The 25129-nt window shown below is 37.9% G+C and overlaps 2 protein-coding genes across 12 annotated transcripts in view; one reads left to right on the top strand and one right to left on the bottom strand.

The window, feature by feature from the left end:
* EYA4 (EYA transcriptional coactivator and phosphatase 4) overlaps positions 1-25129 on the bottom strand; it is a 264919-nt gene that overhangs the window by 162260 nt on the left and 77530 nt on the right. The gene's annotated exons all lie outside the window — the stretch shown is intronic.
* LOC118000798 (heterogeneous nuclear ribonucleoprotein A1-like) lies at positions 4228-5979 on the top strand. Its single transcript, XM_034990699.1, has one exon. It carries the CDS (start codon positions 4285-4287, stop codon positions 5245-5247), a length of 963 nt encoding a protein of 320 aa, XP_034846590.1. The 5' UTR covers positions 4228-4284; the 3' UTR covers positions 5248-5979.

Here is a 25129-nt window from a genome sequence, read left to right as displayed (position 1 = left end):
TGTATTCAAAGACCACAACCCGCTAATTTGGCTAGAGTACAGCACCGAGGAAAAGAGAAATAGGAGGTAATATCAAAGTGGCAGCCAAGGGCCTGATCAATCATGCAGAGCCTTTTAGGCCACTCTAGAACTATGACTTTGATGCTGAGTGAGACTGGCAGCCAGTGGAAGGTTTAAGTAGAGGAATGACCTGATCTGACTGAAGTTTTAAAACACTCACTTTGGGCTGTGAAAGAATATGCCATAGGAAGACAAGCAAGGAGGTTCTACAACCATACAGATGGAGATGGAGCTCCCTGGGCCAGGCCTCATAGAAATAAAAATACTGGACGTTGATCGCATTCTGGTTATATTTTAAGGGTAGAGACAACAGTATTGTTGATGGATTTGATGTCTGCAGAGCAGGAGAAAGGTGAAGGCTGGAGATAAAAACGTGTGAATCTTCATCATCAAAATGGTATTTAAAAATACAGGGACTGGATAAATCGAGCATGAAGGAAATATCCAATGTGGAAAGATAAGAGAGATGAAAAGAGTGCCCATTACATACATCTGAAGGTTTCCATTTATAGCATATGTAAGCAAGAGTGATACTAGAGCAACCTGGTATCGTCGATTGTGAAAGGCGGAAGACACTGAAAATATCCCCTGCCACATGAGGAAACTCAGTGCTAGAGAACAAAGTGACTTTGTAAAAGTCATATAACTAGTATGGCAGAGCCCGGACATGAACAAGGCCCACCTGATCACCTGAGCTACTCACGCCCATAAGATAGGCCTCTCATGGTAACATTTAAACACAATCCTCACACAGAAAAAGATGGATCTAATCTGGAGTAGAAAATCCACGCTGACTATTTATTGAATGAATACAAAGTTATGACCAGTCCATAAAGTATGGATTTCTCTCAAAGCCTAGAAGCCCCCATGAAAAGAAGCATAGAGGGTCTAGAATCAGATGTCCTCAGTTTACTAGGTAGGGACGTGACCTTGGACAAGTTCTTTAACTCTGTGGCTCAGTGTCATCATCTCTAAAATGAGCATAACAATCATTACCTATGTGTCGAGTTGTGGGCATTAAATAGGATAATCTATGAAAAATGCTGACCATAAGGCTTGGTACAGAGTAATTCATGATAAGGGTTAGCATTGATTATTTCTCTACCCTGTGCCAAATCTAGGCAGCTGCCTTGCCTTTTCAGTATTTACTATTAGATATGATAGCTATAAAATAGGGGATGGGGAGATGTGCATAATCACCATTTCGCATGACACTTCCACTCTAAGTCCCATTTTAAGGGTATAATTTACACATTTTACACTCACAAGTTAGAAGGGGAAAGAGTTGTGTACAATATATTTTGAGATAAAAAAATGAAAAAATAAAATCATCACTATCTTTCCTTAAGAACCTCATAAAATAAAATACACATTTTAAATTCTCATAAAGAGAAACTGAAAAGCATATGAAAACCAACTACAATGAAAGTGTAGAGAAATATATAAGATAAATATCATGATCAGAAATTCATGTGAATGGAGATATATAGAAAGAATATCATAAAATGCTGAACAAAGTTGACAGGAGAAGGTCAATCATACAAAGGAATGGAGTATTTTGCTCCCACTTCTCTCAAGTGTCTGGTCTTCTCCAAAGCCCTCCTCATGGCAGACTTCCCACTTTCTTCTTTGACCCTTATAATAACACACTGCAATTATTTGTTCAACTGTCTATCTTCAAGTAACCATGGGCTCCTTAAAGGAAGGACTGGATCTTCACCATTACAAAAACGTATCACCCAAGACTTTGTAAATGTATTTTGGTCATACCTCATCACTAAAACAACTCTTATATTTCCATAAGCCTTCAGCTGTAGAAAAAGGAAAAGCCCTTCTGCCTCATGTGTAGTCCTGGGCACACTATGGTGTGGGGGTTAAGACTCAGAATCTAGAGTCAGCCTGACATGATGAAAATCCGCACTTGGCCACTCTTGAGCTATGTGACCGGGGCAAACTACTGCCCCATCACTGTAAAATGGGCATGCCTGCCAGATAAAGTGGATAGAAGATAGAATAAAATCAGTTATGCAAAGGATTTAGCTTCTAGTGACAAAGGAATCACCCAATAAATATTAGCCACTATTTTGAGAAAAGGATAGTTAAGGAACTGTACCAACAAGCAGAAAAGAGATAATTTTAGAATATCCTGACTATAATTTGGAGTCCACAAGGTTTCTAAGCATGAGATTTTTAAAATTTTATCAATTGTAATCGATCTGAGGAAGCGTTCCTTTAATACTAATTCCAGTTATTTATTTCTACTCTTTTTAAAGCCCAAACTGTACATTCTCTAAGTATATGTAAGAAAGACTATGCAACTACCCCTTGGAAGATAATCTATATTAAATTTTAGTGCAAAGTCTGACCAAAATTAAAATTGTTTAAACCTATAATTAAAAAAAATACACTTCATACCTCTGGAGCACAGTGGAAACATAACCTAAAAAGCTTAAAAGACAAATGGATGAACAAATAATTTCAATCATATCAAGCAATAATTTCCCTAAAGCAGTTTCCTCTCCAAATTACTAAGCCTGACACAGTCCCCACAGGTGGGTTCCGGTGAGTGCACTCAACTGAGGGAGGTAATCTATACCCTCAAGCTCTTTGCAGGTCTGTATTCTACCAAACCTTTCATTCCAGGTAACCAGGGTTGGAGTAACTCTGAATTAGAAACACCCTTTCTCTGAAGATGTCCTTATCTTCTCCTAAGCATTACATATCGTACAGAGGTAAATAGTAAAATACATTTCAGAATGCCCTGAAAATTGAGGGACAATATGATGAATAGACTATTTTTATTACAGAATCACTTTTCTTAAAATTGAACTAGACAAATTCACATTTTACTTACAATTATTCTCAATTTTAAGTTTTAAAGATTGAACTAAAATATGATCAAAAATAGGTACGTTGCCTCTTGTTACTGAAACATAGGATGAAACAGAAAAGCCTAGTCAATCATCTCTTTACATATGCTGTTTGCATTCCACTTTCAGTTGATTTATAAAACATAAATAATATAAAAATTTTAAGGAATTTACATAATTCTACCTCCAATATCAATATCATCAGAATTGAGAAATTTACCGGCTTACCTCCTAAAAATATTATTAATGGATAATAAAACTGATAATCGACAAAGTTGATGACTTATCTTTGGAAGTTAAAAGTTAAATACCCAGGTTTTGGACTTACATTTTTAATCAAAAATACTTGAGTAATGGGGTACTTGGGTGGCTCAGTCAGTTAAGCATCCCATCCGACTCTTGGTTTTGGCTCAAGTCATGATCTCAGGCTCAAGGGATCGGATTGAGCCCTGCGTTGGGACTCTGGCTCAGTGAGGAGTCTTCTTGTCCCTCTCCCTCTGCTCCCCCCACCCCCCGCCTCTTTCTCTCTCTCTCTTTCTCTCTTTCAAATAAATACATAAAATCTAAAAAAAAATACTTTAGTACATCTTCATTTGTGTGTGTCTCTGCAAAGATATATCATACACATCATATTTAGTATCCCTATTCCTCATAAGATTGTGGGAAAGTTTAGTTTGTTAAAAGAGATTGGCCAAATAATCCATGCTACAAAATATAACTTTTCATAAGACCCAAGTGGCAAAGTCTATACATTCCATCCTTGCCACTTCATGTCCATGTAAGAGCTGCAGTAAACTATAAGCAAACTATATGGAAAAATCATGCTTAATGATTTTCTTTCTTCCACAAAATAACTTTGTACATCTTTTCTTTTGAACCATTAAATCTATTATTCATTTTTAAAAGCTAGATTAGATTATAGTTCCATATATACATATACTTATGAAAACAGCATGTCAATAGCTAACATTTTTACTTAATTAAAGAAACTTGGAGGAATATCCAGTATTCTTTCAGAAGTAAGACTGTTTATTTCCAAACTGGAAGGCCATCTATTTAATCAGATTAAACAGAAAGGAGAAAAACCCAAGGAATTTGTGGTATTTTTAGGACATAAGCCAGTAAGTTTCTCAGTTCTGATGATATTGACACATGGCATAATATTACATAAATGCCATAAAAGTTTTACATCATTCATGTTGTTACAAAACAAATGAAAATGCATGAATAAAGGAAGAGATGCCACTTTGATATGATTAAAAAATATTTATCAAAATCCACAATTGGGCTTTTCCTTTCTGCCCGTGGACGCCGCCGAGTAAGCATCGTTAAAGTCTCCCCTCCCACCGCCGTCATGTCTAAGTCAGAGTCTCCCAAAGAGCCTGAACAGCTGCGGAAGCTCTTCATCGGAGGTTTGAGCTTTGAAACAACCGATGAGAGTCTGAGGAGCCATTTTGAGCAATGGGGAACGCTTATGGACTGTGTGGTAATGAGAGATCCAAACACCAAGCGCTCCAGAGGCTTTGGCTTTGTCACGTATGCCACTGTGGAGGAGGTGGATGCAGCCACGAACGCAAGGCCACACAAGGTGGATGGGAGAGTTGTGGAACCAAAGAGGGCTGTCTCAAGAGAAGATTCTCAAAGACCTGGTGCCCACTTAACTGTGAAAAAGATTTTTGTTGGTGGCATTAAAGAAGACACTGAAGAACATCATCTAAGAGATTATTTTGAACAGTATGGGAAAATTGAAGTGATCGAGATCATGACTGACCGGGGCAGTGGCAAAAAGAGAGGTTTTGCTTTTGTAACATTTGATGACCATGACTCTGTAGCCAAGATTGTCATTCAAAAATACCATACTGTGAATGGCCACAACTGTGAAGTAAGGAAAGCCCTATCTAAGCAAGAGATGGCTAGTGCTTCATCCAGCCAAAGAGGTCGAAATGGTTCTGGAAACCTTGGTGGTGGTCGTGGAGGTGGTTTTGGTGGGAATGACAACTTTGGTCGTGGAGGGAACTTCAGTGGTCGAGGTGGCTTTGGTGGCAGTCGAGGTGGTGGTGGATATGGTGGCAGTGGGGATGGCTATAACGGATTTGGTAATGATGGAAGCAACTTTGGAGGTGGCGGAAGCTATAATGATTTTGGCAATCACAACAATCAATCCTCAAATTTTGGACCCATGAAAGGAGGAAATTTTGGAGGCAGAAGCTCTGGCCCCTATGGTGGTGGAGGCCAATACTTTGCCAAACCACGAAACCAAGGTGGCTATGGTGGTTCCAGCAGCAGCAGTAGCTATGGCAGTGGCAGAAGGTTTTAATTACTGCCAGGAAACAAAGCTTAGCAGGAGAGGAGAGCCAGAGGAGGGACGGGGAAGCTACAGGTTACAACAGATTTGTGAACTCAGCCAAGCACAGTGGTGGCAGGGCCTAGCTGCTACAAAGAAGACATGTTTTAGACAATACTCATGTGTATGGGCAAAAAACTCGAGGACTGTATTTGTGACTAATTGTATAACAGGTTATTTTAGTTTCTGTTCTGTGGAAAGTGTAAAGCATTCCAACAAAGGGTTTTAATGTAGTTTTTTTTTTTTTTTTTTTGCACCCATGCTGTTGATTGCTAAATGTAATAGTCTGATCATGACGCTGAATAAATGTGTCTTTTTAAAATGTGCTGTGTAAAGTTAGTCTACTCTGACGCCATCTTGGTATACTACCCCAACAATGTGAAGTTAGAATTCCTTCAGGGTGATGCCAGGTTCCATTCGAAATTGATTTGCAACCTGCTTGGGCACAGACGCCATTGTCTCCACAAACCTTGGTGTAGTTGAACTGACAGTTAATGTGTTGTGACCTGGAGTTCACCATTAAAAGGGTCACCCAAGCAAAGTCCTGGAGTTTATTTGGTTATTAATATGATTGTTGGCACATCCTATGCAATATATCTAAATTGAATTATGGTATCAGATAAAATTATAGATGGGATTAAAGCTTGTGTATCATCCATTATCATGTGTAATCAATAAACGATTTAATATTCTCTTGAAAAAAAATCCACAATTGGTTATGTATACATGCACATTTATACACAATACTATATTGAAATATATTTCATTTATATAATTTATAAATATATAGTATATAAACATATATGATATTTAACAAATGCCGTCTCATTTAAATACTAACTTTGTCTAAAGGCAGTTTTCTTCAATTGTTTTACTACCTAAAATTGATCAAAGTATAAATGGAACCAAATCAGACTGTAAAACTAACCCAAAATCTTGACCAATCAGATAAGACTGATATAGTAAGTTTATATAGTCATAAGCAAAAGCAAACTTCTCAAAAAACTGAAACATAGCTTTAAATCTGTCAAACTATTTTTAAAAAATCAAAAAACATCAGAAATATTTTCAAAAGTAAAAAGAACATGGACATCCCATATCACACATACTTGAAATCACAAGGTCCTAGATCTACTTCAGTACAGAAACCAAGGACCTGCGATAAGTCAGCTAGGTCATCTAATCATGGACCTGGGTCTCCTGGCTTCCAGTGCAATGCCCTTGGCATATAACTGTGCCTAACATTAATCAATGGTCAACACATGCTTATGTATTTCCCTGTAATGCTCTGCTTCACTACCTTCATCTGTACCCACACTGAAGAATCTCCTGTTCTCTCTTCTCATCACAAGAACAGCAGGTCACTTTTATATCAGAGTATGACAAACAAGGCCAAAGTAATGATTTCTTTAATAGTGAATAAAAATCATTGATAAATAAATGGCTATCAAATTGTAAGACTTTGGGGAAAATATTTTTCTGGTAAGATAAACTTTGTAAATATGAGTCCATAATATTTGATTTCCTACCCTGTAGTAAGAAAATATTCATAATATGTGGACACTTTCTTACTATATGTAAATATGTATAAGTATTTATGAAAAATATAGTTCTCCTTTAAGTACAACATTCTTCTTTTTTTATTTTGAAATAGCAACCACTATCTCAAATAAGAAAATAAATATATAAATACTTTGTAAATGGCATAATGGTGTGCTATTTGTTATAATTAGTCTTTGTTAAGTCTATTAAAGCAAAGGCATCAGAATACAATTAAATAATGTGTGTATGGTGGCGGGTCGGAGGGTTGGGGTGGAAAGCTAATTGTTGGTGGTGGAGGTAGAGGGATTGTTGGGCTAGGGTGGGGCTAGTTGCTAGGGAATGAGACTAATACCCATCTGGATACTTGCTGAAATTGAATCCCACTTGTAGGATCAAGGTCTAAACGAGAAAAACAAAATGGAGAAAGAGGGCTGAGACCCAAGGAGGGCAGAGAAGAGACAGTAAAAGAGTATACAAGTAAAGTAGGAAATGAAAACCACTAACAGATCTAAAGTAAAAGACAAATCACAGACCCATCCCAGTAAATTCAATTCAACTGAGGAGTCATATGCAGGAACGAAATCTGCTAATGGGTACAGTTTTGTTCTGATGGATCTCTTCACAATTGAGCTTTTGTTGGGTTAGCCTAAGGTCAAGCTCTTCTTAAAGTGGCCTCACTCCTTCATTCCCCAGGGTATCTGCACGTAATCTAGAACAGTTCATGAAACATTTCAAAGATCAATTTACTCCCTACCTCCTGAGAAGAAACTTATAAAACCAATAAATCAAAGAACTCAAAATAGCCATTGATCTGTAAGCTATCATTATTTATGGCAACTGCTCATTCCTCTGTAACTTACAAAATAAATGACACACAAATTCATTCTATCAAAATCATAAAGATCAATAAGCCCAATACAGATAATAGTGTTCAGAATACAGAACTATTAGCACAGTGCACAACTAGATATCAAGTCTGTACTATATAAAAGATATACCAGCATTGAAATATAAGAGAATTTTCACCATTAAAACAAATCAGTGCTGTTTTAGTTTATATCAAAACCTCCTTGATGATTCATATATACTGAATAAAGATTTCAGAAATTCCAAATTCTCTTGTCAATATCTATTTACCCTAGCCAGACCTAGATATAAAAATGCCAAAGAGGGGCTCCTGGGTGGCTCAGATGGTTAAGCATCTGCCTTCAGCTCAGGTCATGATCCCAGGGTCCTGGGATCGAGCCCCACATCGGGCTCCTGGCTCAGTGAGGAGCCTGCTTCTCCCTCTCCCTCTGCCTCTCTCCCTGCTCATGCTTTCTCTCTCTCTCTCTGTATCTCTGTGTCTCAAATGAATAAATAAAATCTAAAAAAAAAAAAAAAAAAGCCAAGGAATTATAGTAAGAAGGATAAATTCACCGTATGCCTTAAGTCAAGTTCAGAAAGATATTAGAAACCACATGTGTAACAGTGGATATTTTAAAATGGACAGCAGCAATGTACCTTGTTCTCAGATAATCCTGGGTAATAAAGGACTTAAATTTAGATGCTTATGACAAAACAGTCATTCCCTGCCCCGATTGGCCTGCTGACCTCTATTTGTCTCCCTTTGCCCATGATGGGTCCATACAATTGTCTTGAAATTCAGCACATTTGGCTAGACAATGAAAATGTGTCCAGGCTTCATGAAGCCCTTCTGGGGACTGGAACTGCCTATGTACCTTACTTATACCAAAGGGCTAGAATTCATCCTTAGATTTTTATCAGACCAGATCGAAAATGGCTTCATGGTACCACCCACCTGACTCTACCCTGCCACAGAAAAAACCTACAGATGTTGGTTCCAATCTAGGCTAGTCTCAACTTCAACTCATTTGCTGAGATTTTATGATCTGGATTTGGTGCTCACGGTCTTATAGTCAGTAAATTGCCCCTAAGCCCTGACCATTGTGAGTTAATGCCCCTGGTCAGTCAGCCTATTTAGGGTCCCAGCATGTTTCCAATGACACCTCAAGATATTTTTGAGAAACTTCAGTAGCATTAAACCACAAACTCTCATATAATTAACCTTGATTTTGACTATGAGAAGACATGTTACAAAAGTAAACAGGTTGAAAAAAATGTCTTCAGTCACTTGGGGAGAGAGCTGAAAATCAAATTTCAGTAGATGCTATCCATTCCACACTAACTATTCACTTGTTGAATGGTAAGCTTTTTTTTCCCCCTTAAGTGGTAGTTGGCTTAAAGCCACCATCCCCATTAGCTACATAGTTGGTGAGAAACAGTGGAAATTTTTTTGTCCTACTTATCTAGAAATCTGGCTCTCCCTTAGCTGGTCATTTGTGAGTCAATGTTTTTTTTTATTCACCTATTGCAAAAGTCCTTTGTTTCAATGACAGAAAAGAATTTTCTAAATTCTGTTCAATGCTACACCTCCAAACTAGAATTTATTAGACTATTTTTATTTGGTAGTTCATAAAGCCAAATGCATCTGGGATTTAAAGTTTAACATTATACCTGACTCTACAAAGGACTCCACTGTTAATGTTTGTCCATATCTCTCGGGAAGGGATCCAGATTAATTCACATGGTAATACAGAAAGAGTAATGGCTTTGACCAAAATGTGGCCTGAGTATCAATCCTAGCTTTACCACTTAACTTTAAAATTTAAACTACCACCTAGGCTAAATTCATCCATATGTCCATCCAATCATTTATTCATTCAACTAACACTGAATGGATACCTACCATGTTTGAAGTACTTTATAGGCACTCAGGGATAAGGCATGAATGAAACAGACAAAAATCTCTGCTTTGTTGATGTATGCATTCTAGTGGAGTTGAATAGACAAGTAAGTAAAATACACAATATGTCAGATGATGATAAGGTCTGTGAGAAAATGTAGCTGGAAAAGAAATTAGAGAGGATTGGGATGGTTTGATAAGGTAATACTTATACAGAGACCTCACAGACATGAGAGAAGGAAGTCTAAGTATAAATGGGAGACAAATCTTCCAGGGGAAGGATGTGTATGACTTCCAACACAGAACTGTGCTTTGAGGGTCTGAAAACAGCAAGGAGGCCAAGGAGCTGCAAAGGAGTGAGAGAAAGGACTCCAAGCTGAGGTCCGCAGGGATGGTGACACTGATGTCATTGAGCCCTGTGGTCCAATAAAGATGGGCTTCTCTGTAAGTCACACGGGAAGTCAATGGAAGGTTGGAGCGGAGGAGTGGCATTACTCATGTAAATTTTCAAAAAAATCACTCTGGCTGCTGTGTGAAGAAAGAAATGTAGAGGGGCAAGTGAACACAAAGGAAGATTTCTTCAAGCCTGTGCCTCTCATCAGCATGAAATTAGAGAAGGTGATGAGCAGTGGTTAAAGTATGGGTGAATTTTGAAGATTTGGCCAACACGATTTGCTGGTGCACTGGATTTTAAATGGAAGTCACTTATCGTGTAGCCAAAGACTTAGAAAATGATAAAGTGCAATTCCTCCTACATTTCCACCTGCTGTTGTATATACCCTGGGCATTCACCCTGGATCTGAGTATCCCGAACACACATTTTAACAGGTCTTTTAAGGAAGATTCTGCAAAATGAGGCATAGACAAACATACTGAACCGATGTCTAGGCTACCCGAAGGACCTACATTGTGGGAATGTGAAGAGAGGAATTAGGGTGACCTTGAAAGCACTCCAGGTCAAAGACACCCATGCCCTTTCAAATGGCACAAGTCCTGAGTGAAAGATGTGTATGTTCAAGGGGTAAAGGCAGAAGAAGCAGCATTCTTGTATCCAGAGGAGTGGTCCAAAACCAATCTGGCAAAAAAACAAGACATGAGAGTCTACAAACTGCTGCTTTGCTTTTAAATTCTGCTTGTCTGTGTCTATAACCACAATCCCTCCAGTAAACAGAAAGGGTGTGAAATGAACTTTTGCCCACACTTTAACACGGTAAGCTTATGTATACTCTTAACATTGGTGACATTTTTTTTTAACCCACTTCAATGGATATGACAAATTCTGGTACTGTGACTTAACATTCCCTTCTCTTTTAAGTCCTTCCCACTACCTTATACTAACCTCTAACCATATTGGTTGCTAAATTTTACCAATCCCATGATCAATCTTCCAAACTTGCTTGTTGGTTTCAGCTACTATTTTACACACCTCTGTAATCCACCCTTGGCCATCATCCCTGATGATTCAACATCATGTTACTGGCCTTTTCTGCCCTCTGGAAGCAGTCCTTCAATGCCTCCAAGTCATTGACCTCCCACGTCCTTCTCCACTTTAGCTACTTATAAACATCTACCTGGACCTTGTCATATTGGTTATTAATCAACCCATCAGAGCTTAAACTCTTAGTAGACCCTCTCTAAACACAAGCTCTTCTTTTTATCACTTCAGAAACCACATTTCCACTGAATATTCTGCCCACACTGTAGGTTACAGGCCCCTTCTGGTTGTCATGTTTCATTAGGCAGCCAGGAATCCATGATCATCCTCTCAGAGGATAATCTTACCAATAAGCAAGAATGACTTTTTCCCTCTCATTTCTCTTGCATATTTCCATTTCCTCTCCAGGGACGATCTGGGCTTTGCAGACACACATAATTATATTTCCCCAATCCTAAAAACAAACAAATCTGATATTCTTCCACTGATGGCTCTGTACCACCTCTGGCCATTTAAACCAGTCTGACCTAACTGCAACCATCATACACCTGCTGGTCTCTAAAGGCAGACAGCAAACACACTGGGGTTTACAGCAACTGCTTAGATATTCAGAAGCTACAGCTCCACTCACCCCCAAGAGCAATTTGGACTTTGTATCTGAACTTGTCTCCTTCAGAGGTTTAACAAAACTGAACTAGGGGGGTTGCCTGGGTGGCTCAGTCGTTAAGCATCTGCCTTCGGCTCAGGTCGTGATCCTAGGGTCCTGGGATCGAGCCCCGCATCGGGCTCCCTGCTCAGCGGGAAGCCTGCTTCTCCCTCTCCCACTTCCCCTGCTTGTGTTCCCTCTCTTGCTTTGTCTCTCTCTGTCAAATAAAAAAAAAAATCTTAAAAAAAAATGAACTGGGTCTCTCCTGATGGACCTCACTACCTTGTGCTGCTTTAACAGAAATCTAAAAAAGCAGTCCCTTTTCCTGGCCACGTAGCCAGCTGCCTTTACGGGCTATACAACTTCTTACCAAATGATGAGTTCATCAGTGATGATTTGTGCAAAGACATATGACATGTCTGTGGCCCAGTTTGCAAAGAACCCTGTCTCCTGATATCCAGCACAACACGTTCCTTACCACACCCTGCATTCCCAACACTGATTTCAGTACCTAATAAGGTCTTCTTGTAGTGATAAAAAGGACTATGACAATCAATGCATAGAAGAGTCTAGTACATAATGTATCTCCCTGTTTCTGAGATGACAAAAAAAGGCAAGTAATTGGTGATCATTTTCTAAATTTTATTATGTGTGTGTGTCTGTGTGTGTGTGTGCGTGTGCATGCACATAGACAATGCTGTGTGATTTTGGCAAGAACTAACATTGCTACCTCTTTTACAATTATCATGCCATATTTAAGTTAAACACCACAAGTGTGGATGCTGTAATGTTTCCTAAGAAATTATTTTAAGGCACAAATGTGGCAGTGAGTAAAAGAACAACACAATCAGTGCTGTATCAAGGCCATGGTCTTACATTAAACTATCATTTGTTTAAAGATACAGCTGTAAGAAAACTCAATGGTCGTGACATCTATATAACTTCTAGAGGTAAAAATAAAAGGTTTACTTTTTATGAATTGCTGTCAATGTAAATTAAGTAGAGACCTTCCTGAAAGAAACACTCTGGAATATAAATACATGTTCATTTGAAGTGAAACAAACCATCCAGTTACCTCTTGTTGAATAAATATGGCAAAATTTACATGGGTAGTACAAAAAGAATAAATTCACCAGCTACATATAAAGCACGTATATAATTTGAGTTTAAAATGAGCATAAATTATCAGTATCGATGCTAGTGAAATTACAAATGGCTTTTTTTCTCAGAATTTTTCTAATGTTTCTAACATGAATAACTATTACTTGTAGTAGTAATATTTTGGTAATTTTTGACTAATGATTAGATAGCCCACAAAGTACTCTAAGTTGGTATTTAGCTTTTTCTCTTTTTTTAGATTTATTTATTTATTTGGCAGGGGTGAAAGGGAGGGGAGAGGGAGAGACAGAATCTTGAAGTCGACTCCTCTCTGAGCATAGAACCTGATGGGATGCTGGGCTCAATCTCACGACCCTGAGATCATAACCTGAGCCAAAATCAAGAGCTGGCTGCTTAACCAACTGAGCCACCCAGGCACTCCAGGTTTTGGCTTTTTTCTAATCCCAACAGAGAATTAATGTTAGGTTTTATATTTGGAGAAATTCTGGAAAAAAAAAGCTTATATAATATTTTTACACAGAACAGCTTCATAGAGAATAACAACTACAGAAAAGTGTTTTTTCAAAGATTAAAATTAGAAAGAACTCATCATTTAATTGTCTGGAAACTGTTTCAAACAAGAATAATTAGGGAAGTACGCCAAATCAGTGCTATTTTGTACAAAAGAAATGCACTACAGTATTTTCTAAAGGTCTGTTTTACAGCCAAACTATATTTAACCACCCAATATGTTTCCACCTTATTTTCTCAAAATATCTCAAACCCACTATGTCTAAAACCAATCCTTGGATCTTTCTTCCCAAACTTGCTGACGGTCAGAGTTCTGATTCTCCATGCCTAACTACAACATTCTTCCAGTTACACAAGGCAGACACTTAAGAGTTATCCGTTATAACCCACTCTGCCTTACTCCTCGTTAGCAATATAACATTAACAATATAATGTCATTTTTTACCTCTAAAATTTACCTTTCTCTCACATCTTACACTTCTCTCTCTCATCACCACCATCCTGGTATGAAGCTATCATATCATCGACTATCAGGTAAACTGCAGGAGCCTCCTGACCCATATTCCACAACCATTCTTCCTGTGTGAAGTCAAGTACATTCTATCTGTGGCAGGCACAAAGCAATCCTAAAGTCCCACACTCTCAGTGGAGGCATACAGAGTTTGAGACTCATACCACAAAACACACATTTACACTCCGGATGTGATTTCACTCCAGGTGTTCAAAACCTGGAGGATTTGGCAGATTTGGGGGTGTAGATGTTAGGGTGACTTTCTGAATTGGTAAAGGATCATCTCACCAGCTCTAATTTGTCAAGTACTAGAAATCCTGTAACCAGATGCACAGGCCGAGTCAAGTAACTACCCAGCTTGCTATCTGTCTGCTCTCTCCTTCCAAATTTCTACTATGAAAATTTTATACAGACCAAAAAAAAAAAAAAAAAAAATTGAAAGAATAGTACACCAAACCCTCAGATGTTCTCGGGCTAAGTTCCATAATTCTTCCAATGTTTTCATGTTTACTTGTCTTTATTTCTATCTATGATATATTTATTATTGCTGTTAAATCATTTGGAAGTAGGTTGACATCTCAGCCTTCAACATGCCATCTCCTAAGAACACATTCATTTCATTGATGGTATTAACAATACCATAAAATCCTCTAAAATACCCAATCACCCCAAGAAGGTCTCTTTGTTTTTAGTTTTTTTAAAACCAATATAATGAATTTTTTTATAAGATGTTTTGTTGTTAAATCTCTTTAATCTATTTTAATATTAAACAACCTCATCATCTTTTTAATCCACGATACCAAGTTTCTAAAACATCTAGGCCAGGAGTCTTGTAGAATATCCCACCTTATGGTGTCATTTAATTGGTCCTCCATTCTTACCTTCTCCAAAAACTCAGAGTGAGGTCCAGAGGCTTGATTATAGTCAGGTTCAACCTTTTTCTTTTTTCCTTTTGCATAAATACTGCATATGGGAGGCTGGGAACTACATATCGCATCACATGCAAAGCCTCCACTATCAGGTTGTCCCATCATGAGTAAAACTAAGTTTAATCCCTTGGTTTGAGTGGAAACCCTCCATTAGGAAGTTACAATTTTCTTCTGTAATTAGCACTCAGTGTCCAGTGATATCACTTTGGCACCATACGAATATACTATTCCCCAGCAGACATTCATGTATTGGTTTCAGCATCTGTCAACAATGTCCCAATCAGTTATTAAAGCAGGAACTGCAAATATGGTGACACTCTATTGTTCTACTTAAAATAGCTGGCATTTTTTTTTTTTCTGTAAAGAAGAGCTTTTCTCCACACGCCCCCTACCCCCAAGCATCACTATGGATTCATGGGTTTTAATTTCTTCCATTTGGGTTACAATAAATCACAATCATTATCCTTTATGCCTCTAGCCCATGCTCTACAGTGCAGCCATAGACATCTTTCCTAAAAGGAAATCTTTTTCTCAACCTCTCTCTCTCTCTCACAGACACCTTTGCACACACATTTTAACACCTGAAGGTTTCCCAATGTTCTCAGGATAAACACACACACACACACACACACAACAACAACAACAACAACCTTTACTTAGCCTACAAGGGCCTGTACTCTGGCCCCTACTCACCAGGACAGCTTTACTCCGCTTAAAGCTCACTTACTCCCAGGCTCCATTGACAGCACACCACACTCCTTCCTCCCACACTGTGCATGCTACCCCCCACCTGAATTTTCACCCCACGCACCTCCACCTGCTTAACTCCCAGGAATCAGTTTCAGTCTTCAATTAATACCTCTCTCAGAGAAACTTTTAACTACTTACCTGACTCTGCAGTACCCCTAAGACAGATTTTATACTTATTTCCATGGTTATTTGCTTTATCCCTCTTTGACCAACTTGACTATGAGCAGCCTGAGGGCAAGAACAGAATCTATTATTTTTTTTAACCAGGCACAGTGCCTAGAACATAGTAGGTGCTCAAGAAATACCTGTTGAATAAATGAATAACCCATCCTGATGCATGGTGTTACTAATCATTTTTATACACCTTTAGAACTATTTAGAGACAGGATGGAAGTGCCTGTAAAAATGTATCAACTAGTAAACAAAGATTCCAGAATTTATTATTGAATGTATCTATAATTCTCTAAAAAAGCAAAGCAAAGCCCTAAACTTACAATGGCATACTGCTGAACCACTGCTGTAGTTCTTCATTTAAAAAAAAAAAAATTGATAATTTTAGTAATCTGGAATCAATGGGCTATACCTTGAAAAACAGAAATGCAGAAAGACCTCTACCAGATCATCAGTCATGTCTAAAAATAACTTTCTTTTGTGGAATATAGAATTCCCTCTTATAACAAACACATTGTATCACAGCAAAAGCGATATAAAATGGTCAATTAGAGCTTTGATGACATTCTTACTCCTAAAATTAGCTGAAGTGTACTCTTTATTGGCTAGATCCGTATGGAGCTCTGTTACTGGCTGGATTTTGAAATTTCGGCAAAGCAAATTCTCAACAAAAGATAAATGGATGCTAAAATATTCTTTCTATACGTGCTATTTCTAACATGAATGCTAATACTCATCATCCTTCAAAGTACATAATAGAGCCTTAATGAAATGAACCTTAATAAAACATACTATGTTATAAAGAATTTGGTGGAGGTCACTAAGCTTGTTTTTTTTTTTTCTTGCTAAGAGTGATCAGATAGATTGGCAAATGCACGCTCGGGTAGGAAAACTACTGAAACACAATACAACTTCTTGTTTGTGCTAAAATGTTTGGCCCTGGTGACACATGCCAACTAGACACATGGCAGCAGGAAATTACATCCAGCTAGGGCCTTCTAATCACAATTACTAATACAATTTCCAGATAGCACTCAAGAACAACAACAACAACAACAACAACAAAAATCCTGTTCTGACAGTCTTTCAATTACTACCAACCTGCAAGCAAACACAACATGTTGAAAGAAATGTTCCATTCTGGACTGGACTATTTTAAATCTCTGGTTGCAAAACACAGAAGGCTTGAATCTCTTCTCTTAGACACAAGAAGTGTGAAGAAATACTTCCATAAATTCTGTCCCTAAGTGCCTTTGAGGTACAGCAGAGACAATTCAGACTTATAAAACCAGAATAACAGTAATGACGACAACAACAACAACAACAAAGATGTTTTGCTTTTAAGCATCTGCCTCTGCTAATTCAAATTTCTGTCATGTTTTAGGTTGAAGCCTATTACACAGCATAGGAAATATTCTTCCTGAAGACTGACTCATTGTCACTGAGTGAAATAGCAAACTAGGCTAGAGAACTGTGTGGAGGCTCAATGTTTCTTCTGTTCTCTCTTCGTAATTACACTAAGTAGTCAAGATTGAGTGATAGCTGAGAGCAGTGGAATTTTACCAATCAGAAAGAAAGAGCTCCTTAGTATGTGTGTATGTGTATATATAAATATATTATATTTACATATACATATGTATATATAAATACCCCAACAGTAAACTTCCTAATCATACAGGAATTTCTTCAGAAGGCAAGATAATTTTATTCTCTGCAGAAGTTTTGTCATTAACTATTAATGACATCCAAAATGCAAAGTACAATCTAATCAGATTATAGAATGTGATACTACTCACTACAATTATCATGTTATTTAATTTTCCTTTCCTAAATATTCATTACTATCCTAGCATATTAAGAAAGGTGTTCTTGTTAACACAACTGGTAGAAAACAAAAGGAAAAAGCACCACAGGGGATGATCTGGGTTGGACACTGCCATGGCTCCGATGCTGAGCCAGTCGTCTCCACTTTCGCTGCATATGCTCAATAAATGCTGAAAGAAGAAATCAGAAAAATGTTCTATGTATACTGAACAAATATTGAGAGACTAGCACCAAAAAGTGAAGTTGTCTTAGTTAATTAGTAAGCAACTGATTCTTGATTATTTCCTTGACGTTAAAACCACCACCACACCAAATTACAGTAAAATTATACGGTCATCGGTTTCAATTTCCTTTCTGATGCTTAAATCCCCTTTTTGTTGGTAAACTCTAACACAGAGTTGTCTACCCTCTTTTTAAAATTTCCACCAATGGAAAGTGCACTGCCTTTTAAGGAAGACCATTCTAGGGTCTGATAGATTAAATTGTTAAGAAGTTCTCATCTCTGTTGTTTTCATGTATCAAGTATTCATTAAAGGAATATTCTGTACCAGGTACTAAGCCAGGGTTTCAGCATGTTCCCTCTTGGGGCTTCTAGTCTAGTAGGACAGATAAATAAATAATCATAGAAAATGACTACATAAGTACGAATTTTGGTAAGTTATCTAAAGGAAAGCAAAAGCTGCATGGAACATGGTAAGTCCAAAATAATTTAACACAGTATCGAATGAATCAATAGAGATGTGACGAAGGACTATAACAAACCAGAGGAGAAATCATTTAGATCAGGGAATCTGGAAGGGCTTCTTGGAAGAAGTGACATTTAAGCTAAGACTAGGAGCACACCGGGAAAAGATCCAGGAGAAGGCCACAGGAACTGCATAATGAAACCCTCAAAGTAGGAAAAATCGTGGCTCCTTCCAACTCCTAAAATAATATTACAGGTTCAACAGCAGAATGGGGGGGGGGGCAGGCACGGGTGGACTGAAAGAAAGCCGAAGTTGCACAAGCCTTGTGGCTATATTAAGGGTATTAAATTTTAGTCTAAATGAAATTAGGAATCTACTGAAGAGTTTCAATCAAGGGGATGAGATGATCTGGGTTTGGTTTTGTTTGAAGACCATTCAGTCTGCTTTCCTGTAAATGGGGCCCTCACCCTGGTGTCTAGGGCTACAGAGAAAAGGTCTCATTCCTCTTTTTTATGACTCTCCTTTAGGCAACCAAGGAGAAGGTGTAAGACCTGAGCAAATACAGCCAGGGTCTCATGGAAGGCTTCTCTGTGGCAACCACGTAGATGCCCAGTATTCCCAGGACACTGCTGAGTCCCCACTGAATTGTGGTTCAGTCTACTGATCCTCCTGTCCTGTCAGGACAGCTGAAAGCCTCTCTGGAGGCCAGGACCCCACACTGACAGACTGCCAGGAACTGATAGAACAGTGGTAAGAGAACACAATTATAAGCCTAGAGTTGACATCAAAGTGTGACTGTGATAACTATTTTTAGCCACTAAGGGGACATTTCCCAAAGGATACAAACTTCCAGTTACCAGATGAGTAAGTCCTGGAGATCTAACATAGGGCATGGTGACTACAGTTAACAATATGGTATTATATACTTTAAAGAGAATGGATGTTAAAGTGTTCTCACCACCACAACAAAAAATTGTAACTATGTCAGGTGATGGATGTGTTAACTAACCTTACTGGAGTAATCACTTTGCAAAGTAAACATCTATCAAATCCTTAAGTTGTCTACCATAAACATACACAACATTTTATGTCACTTATAATTTAATAAAGTTGGAGGGAAATGGTGGTATTTTCATATACCTGAATTAAGAACTGAACTCAGATTACTTTGTAAAAGTATTTTCTATCTTTGACTTCTTCAAAATACTTTAAAAAATGAAAACTACTTCAGCTCAAAATCACTGGGGCACACTGGAAATGCATAGATTTGGAATCCAAATTTGAAAGTATTGATCAATTATCCTCTCTCTAGGTTCTGAAAGAGAAATCAGCCAGCTTCTTGGATGATCACATTGTGAGGACTCAGCACTGCTGTATAAAAAGCACTGTTGCAGTAAAGTAGGTCCTATCTTAGAAATGGAACAGACAGAGACTTTCATTTATTATTCATGGTGCCTTGTGCCCATGTCAACTCCTGATTAATAATTAAAATTAATCTCATTACAGAAGATTTCATTACAGGATAATTTAATTAAATGATGAATTGGCTCCCAGATGTTACCTTCTGTGCCATCTTTTAAATAATGCTGATGATGACACAGGGATTCACTAGGTATCAGTCGGGTCTTAAGAAAGTGAATTATTTATAGGGCTCTGCGATTCTGCCAATAATAAATTTTATGGATCACACATAGGCATTATCCTTCTCCAAAGTCACATTCTTCCAAGGTTTCTGACATTTTCACAAAGTTTGTGAAGTCCACTGAAAATTTAGGGCCATCCTTTTGTCAGTCACAAGAATGTATCCATTTGGTAAAAATGTTAATCAACAAAATTTATTCATTTTATAGGACAAGTATATAATAGGGTCTCAGAATTAAAAATCTGAAATATCAACTTCAAGATAACAATGAAGAAGAATATATTAATCATTACAAATGCAAAAAGGAGTTTGATTATACAAAATAATCAAACATATTAGGAATGAAACTTCATAATTTTGTTTGATTTCTTTATATAAAGTAACCAGTAAAAAGAGCCTTACAAAGTCAATATTTTTTTTAATTTGCCACAAACCAACATAAATCACAATTTTTAAGCACTTCCAGCTACCACATACTTCCCTGTTATAAACACTGCTCTCACTGCACTTCGTACAAGATACACATCTTGGCAAATAAACATAAGAAAAAAATGAAACACTAAAGCCAACTTTCAGGGGATGAAAACATTTAAGAGTCACTTCTTCATTTACTTGAGAAAAATCTAGGCTTTTATGAATACCACAGTATATGACAAAATACAGGCCATTCCAAATGTTATCAGCAAAATATACAGGTTTTAATTATTTTACTTGGTTTAAAGATTCTAATATAAAAAGTAATACTTGTATATTAAAATCTCAGTCTAAACTATGGTTTTTATTTTTATTATTTCTCTAGCAGAGGTCAGATTTTTCTTAATTTGGGATTTAGAAAACCAAGTTAGAAATGGGTAATCTTCCCTCATAAAGAAATGTATTGTATTAGTACTTAAAAAAAAAAAAAAAAAAAAAACCTCATTGCAGTGAACTCAGGGTATAATACAGAGTTATAATTACAAAGTATTCAACTGTGTTACCATGTCTTTCGTATACTATGTTCAGCAATATAAATAACAGAATCACAGCATCTCAGAGGTTACAGCGTATCTTGGCAGACATCTAGTCTATCTTCTATCCAATGTATGAATTCCTTAAACATCTAAGAAGGAGACCCTCCTGACGTATCTGTATCGGTGCAATGTGCATAATTTTTTTAGGCAGCTTCTTTCATTTTCAATCAGCTGATAGGGCTAGAAAGTCCTTATACAGGTCCTCTCTGAATCACTTGAGGTTTTCCACTATCTTTCTTCCTTTTCTCTCTCCTGCCCACTGCACATTTTTCATTAAATGGGCAAGTTTCCAACTCCAGTCCCACTGATCCACCTTCCCCAAATAGCTCTTGTTCACTCTTTGCCTTCCAGGCTCCTTCTCTGCCAACTCATGTCTTTTCTCCTTTTGAGCTGATCCCAAACACATCACTCTGGGATTCTTTGACAGCATGTCACCATTCACTTCCACAAAGAATCCTAAATAGCCCTTATGTGATTTGAACCATGTGATTTATATGCAGGTATATACTGTACTACAATGGCAGATCTTAAGCAAATAAGACACAGTGAGTTTATGGGAAAACACCAGGCTTTCTGAGAAATACCAATTATTTAATTCTACCAATATGAACTAGGAACAGTTTTATAAGAAGACATTATGACTACAAATGCAACATAAAATCAGCTATGAGCACACAGTTCCCACAAAAATAATTATGTAACAACTCAACCAAGACTGGGTGTTTCTGAGATTTTTCTATTGATTGATCTCTGTGACTTGTTCTTTCATAGTAGACAGGCTAAGGTTTTCCAAAACTATAAAATTTTTTTAGTTGGGAAAAAAATATCTTCTGACTTCAAATTCCTCAGCTAGAATTTCAGATCATTTCTGAGATGGTCACGTTGCCATTTTTTGTACTCCTCGTTAGTGACTATAAAAATTTTGTAGTTGCTCAATAGGTGTGGACTCTAGGCTGGGAAGGGATTTGCTAGCACATAATAAGACTCTTAGGATACATATTAATTATATTGGGAGAACAGACATGGGAAAAAATAAGCTCAAGAAAGTTTAAAACTTCGGAAAATTTGGATGGTATAAAAACAGACTTAATCATCAAATCACAATATACCAGAATTAATTGTCACCACTCCAAGAACTAGGAGAGGTTGCTGTTTAAAAGTATTTTTAAAGATGATTACCTACACTTCTCTGAATAAATCCCTACAACCATTCTATGAAATAGGTAATATTACCTCCACAATTAAAGATAAGGACATGTAAACAAAGATGATGTAATTAATTTGCCCACAGTCACACAGCTAGTAATAGTGGAGCAGGGATTGAAATCCATGTCTATCTGACTCCAAGTATTAATAATAATGTATTTTTAAAGGTTCTAAGTGCCTTGCATGTACTAATCTCATATAATCCTTACATAACCAACCCTATGAAATCGGTTACTCTTAATTGCACTATTTTAAGAATGAGAAAACTAGGCATAGTAAGATAAAATAACCTCCCACTACCAAGGTGCAAAACTGGACTGTAATGTCAGACCGTCCAACTCCTGGGTATTCTCTTAGTCTCTGCTCTAAAAGCCTCCAATTCGCTCGTCCTTTATCACAAAGGGTTATGTTGACTCTGTAAATGATCATGACCTTTATTAAAAGTCTACCAGTTTGAACCATATGAAAGTAACACTAACCAGGTGGAAGTGTCTAGGAATTCTTCCCAATTCCCATCCCACCCAACCTGTCACCTGGACAATACCAGTGCCTTTCTAACTGGTCTTTAGTCAACTCGGTTTTTCACTCTCCAGTCTACATACATATGATATGGTCTCTAAAGACTGATTTTGTAATAAAAGAATTACTATGACTCCACATCTTCCCCAGAAATTTTCTGAAATATAATGTAAAGGATTACTAGTCTCTTGTATATATCTGTTTACTGGACTGTATCAAGTACTCTGATGCTAGAATTATAAAAGACAATTAGGAAACAGAACATCCTAAAACATCCTTGTGACTGAGAGTCTTGGGAAAGCTTGTTTTTATCTCCTGTGAATGTGAAATTGCTCCCCATGTTGCTCCCTATGTACCAAGACCAACATAGAAGCCCACTGATCTTTTCTCTGGTTTTAATTTATTTATAATATCTTTGAGTACCAATTTTAAGTTTCCTTCAAAAATGTCTCTTAAATCAATATTACTGTTTTACTTATACTTAATTAATAATAACTTTAAAATATAAGGATCTGAACAAAAAATTAAATTTTATATCACTATACTGAAAATGAAGCAACATATTCTCTATTTTGACATAACTCATGCAGGGCCAACAGTGAGGCATGAGTCTTTGGCAACATCGAGAAACAGGGAAGATGGGAGCCAACAAAAAAGCCAAAGAGGCTTGGTTCAGGCAGGCACTGGGAGCCCACAAATGCTAAGTGATAGAACCTGACAGAATCACAGGAGACCAGGATGCCTCCAGTACTTAAAGAACAGAGGGAGTCAACTGAGGGCTAACCACCCACTGAGAGCGGCACTTCAGCTACAGCAAAGGTATGAGGAAGATGATCCAGAGCTCTGGAGAAGAGTGAATCACCTTGTCCAGTCAAACAGGCTATGACCTGGTCTCAGCAGAGCCAGAGTCCTGTGAACATGAGGAAGACCCAGTCACACAGCTGTACAGCTCTGCTTAGCGTTCACCGGCCCTACCTGGCACCAGGCACAGAAGCAGAACTCATCACACACATGCCAGTTTAAGGGGTTGGGGTCCCCAGCATATGTCAAGCTCTAAGCAAGACTGGCTCTGGAACCAGGTGGCTCTGAGCATCACTGCCTCCACAGATGAGGGAACAGGAAAGAAGGGCATAGGCTGCATACCTCTTCCCAAATCTGAACCTGCAAAGAAGGATGGAAGTCCCCTCAGGGTCTTCCTAGAAGGGAGTCTATGAAACATGAGAGGCAAACAAACATCAAACAGGAATTTGTAGATATAGCATTAGACCAGAACTACAGGTGGGTAATGATAGAGGAGGTTCACTTTGTCATGTGTGAAGAGCTCATGGCTCTGAGACTGTGGGAGAAAGTGTGAGGTCAACAAACTCCCTCCAGTTTTCCTACAGCTGGGCTAACAGGGAACGGCCACACTCATCCCTTTCTTTGCCCATTTCCTCTGGCTGCTTCCTTGCTACAGTGCTAGAGCTGAGAACTCCCAACTGGGGCCAGATGGTCACAAAGCCTAAAACATTGACTATCTGGCCCTTTATACAAAAATCTGCTGACTCCTGCCTTAGAGAAGTACCAGTCTTTCCAGATGCAAATTTATACATGGAAATAAGTGTAAACAATTAAAATTAATAATTTTAAGATTTGAAGACCAGAACATAAAGGTACCATACACTCTCCAAAGCTAACCCACACGAACCAGATGAATCACACAGATGTGTTTATAAACAATCAGAATTCTGATACTAACAAAATGGTCCACATCAATAAACTAGGATATTTCAGTTCTAGCTCCCTCTCTCTCTATGTGTGTTTGTTTTTACTCCACTGTATCAACATGTTTACCTTCCACAAGATTATATTAGTTCTTTCTTCTTAGGATCACAACCATCTCCCCATACAAATCCCACTCATTCCTACCTAAATGTATATGCTACATTCAACACTTTCTGCCCATTTTATGAATGGACGCCTGGTTGCCACAATGAATACTTTAGCTGGTGAGCTAACCTGGCATCCTAGAAATGTGCGAGCTCCCTTTCAGAGATTAGACTACCTCTGTCAAAATAATTACTGAAATATGCTCTATAGGGGCACCTGGGTGGCTCAGTAGTTAAGCGTCTGCCTTCGGCTCAGGTCATGATTCCAGGTCCTGGGATCCAGCCCTGCATCGGGCTCCCTGCTCAGAGGGAAGCCTGCTTCTCCCTCTCCCACTCCCCCTGCTCGTATTCCCTCTCTCGCTGTGTCTCTCTCTGTCAAATAAATAAATAAAATATTTTAAAAAAAGAAATATGCTCTATAGTTTTCCAGGAAACTAACAAAACTTGAAAGAAGGGACTGGATTGAGTATTATTTTTCTCTTAGCTTATTTGCTAATGAAAATCTTTCTTTTTTTTATTATGTTCAATTAGCCAACATATAGTACATCATTACTTTTTAATGTAGTGTTCAACGATTCATCAGTTGCATATAACACCCAGTGCTCATCACAACACGTGCCGTCCTTAATACCCATAGCCTGGTTACCCCATCCCCTCATCCCCCTCCCTTCTGTAACCCTCAGTTTGTTTCCCCGAGTCCAGAGTCTCTCATGGTTTGTCTCCCTCTCTGATTTCTTCCCA

Source organism: Mirounga leonina, unplaced genomic scaffold (assembly GCF_011800145.1).
Source record: "Mirounga leonina isolate KUSES-001 unplaced genomic scaffold, KU_Mleo_1.0 Mir_53, whole genome shotgun sequence".
Lineage (NCBI taxonomy): Eukaryota > Metazoa > Chordata > Mammalia > Carnivora > Phocidae > Mirounga > Mirounga leonina.
Note: the sequence above shows the minus strand (reverse complement) of the source record. Positions and strands in the feature narration are given on the sequence as shown.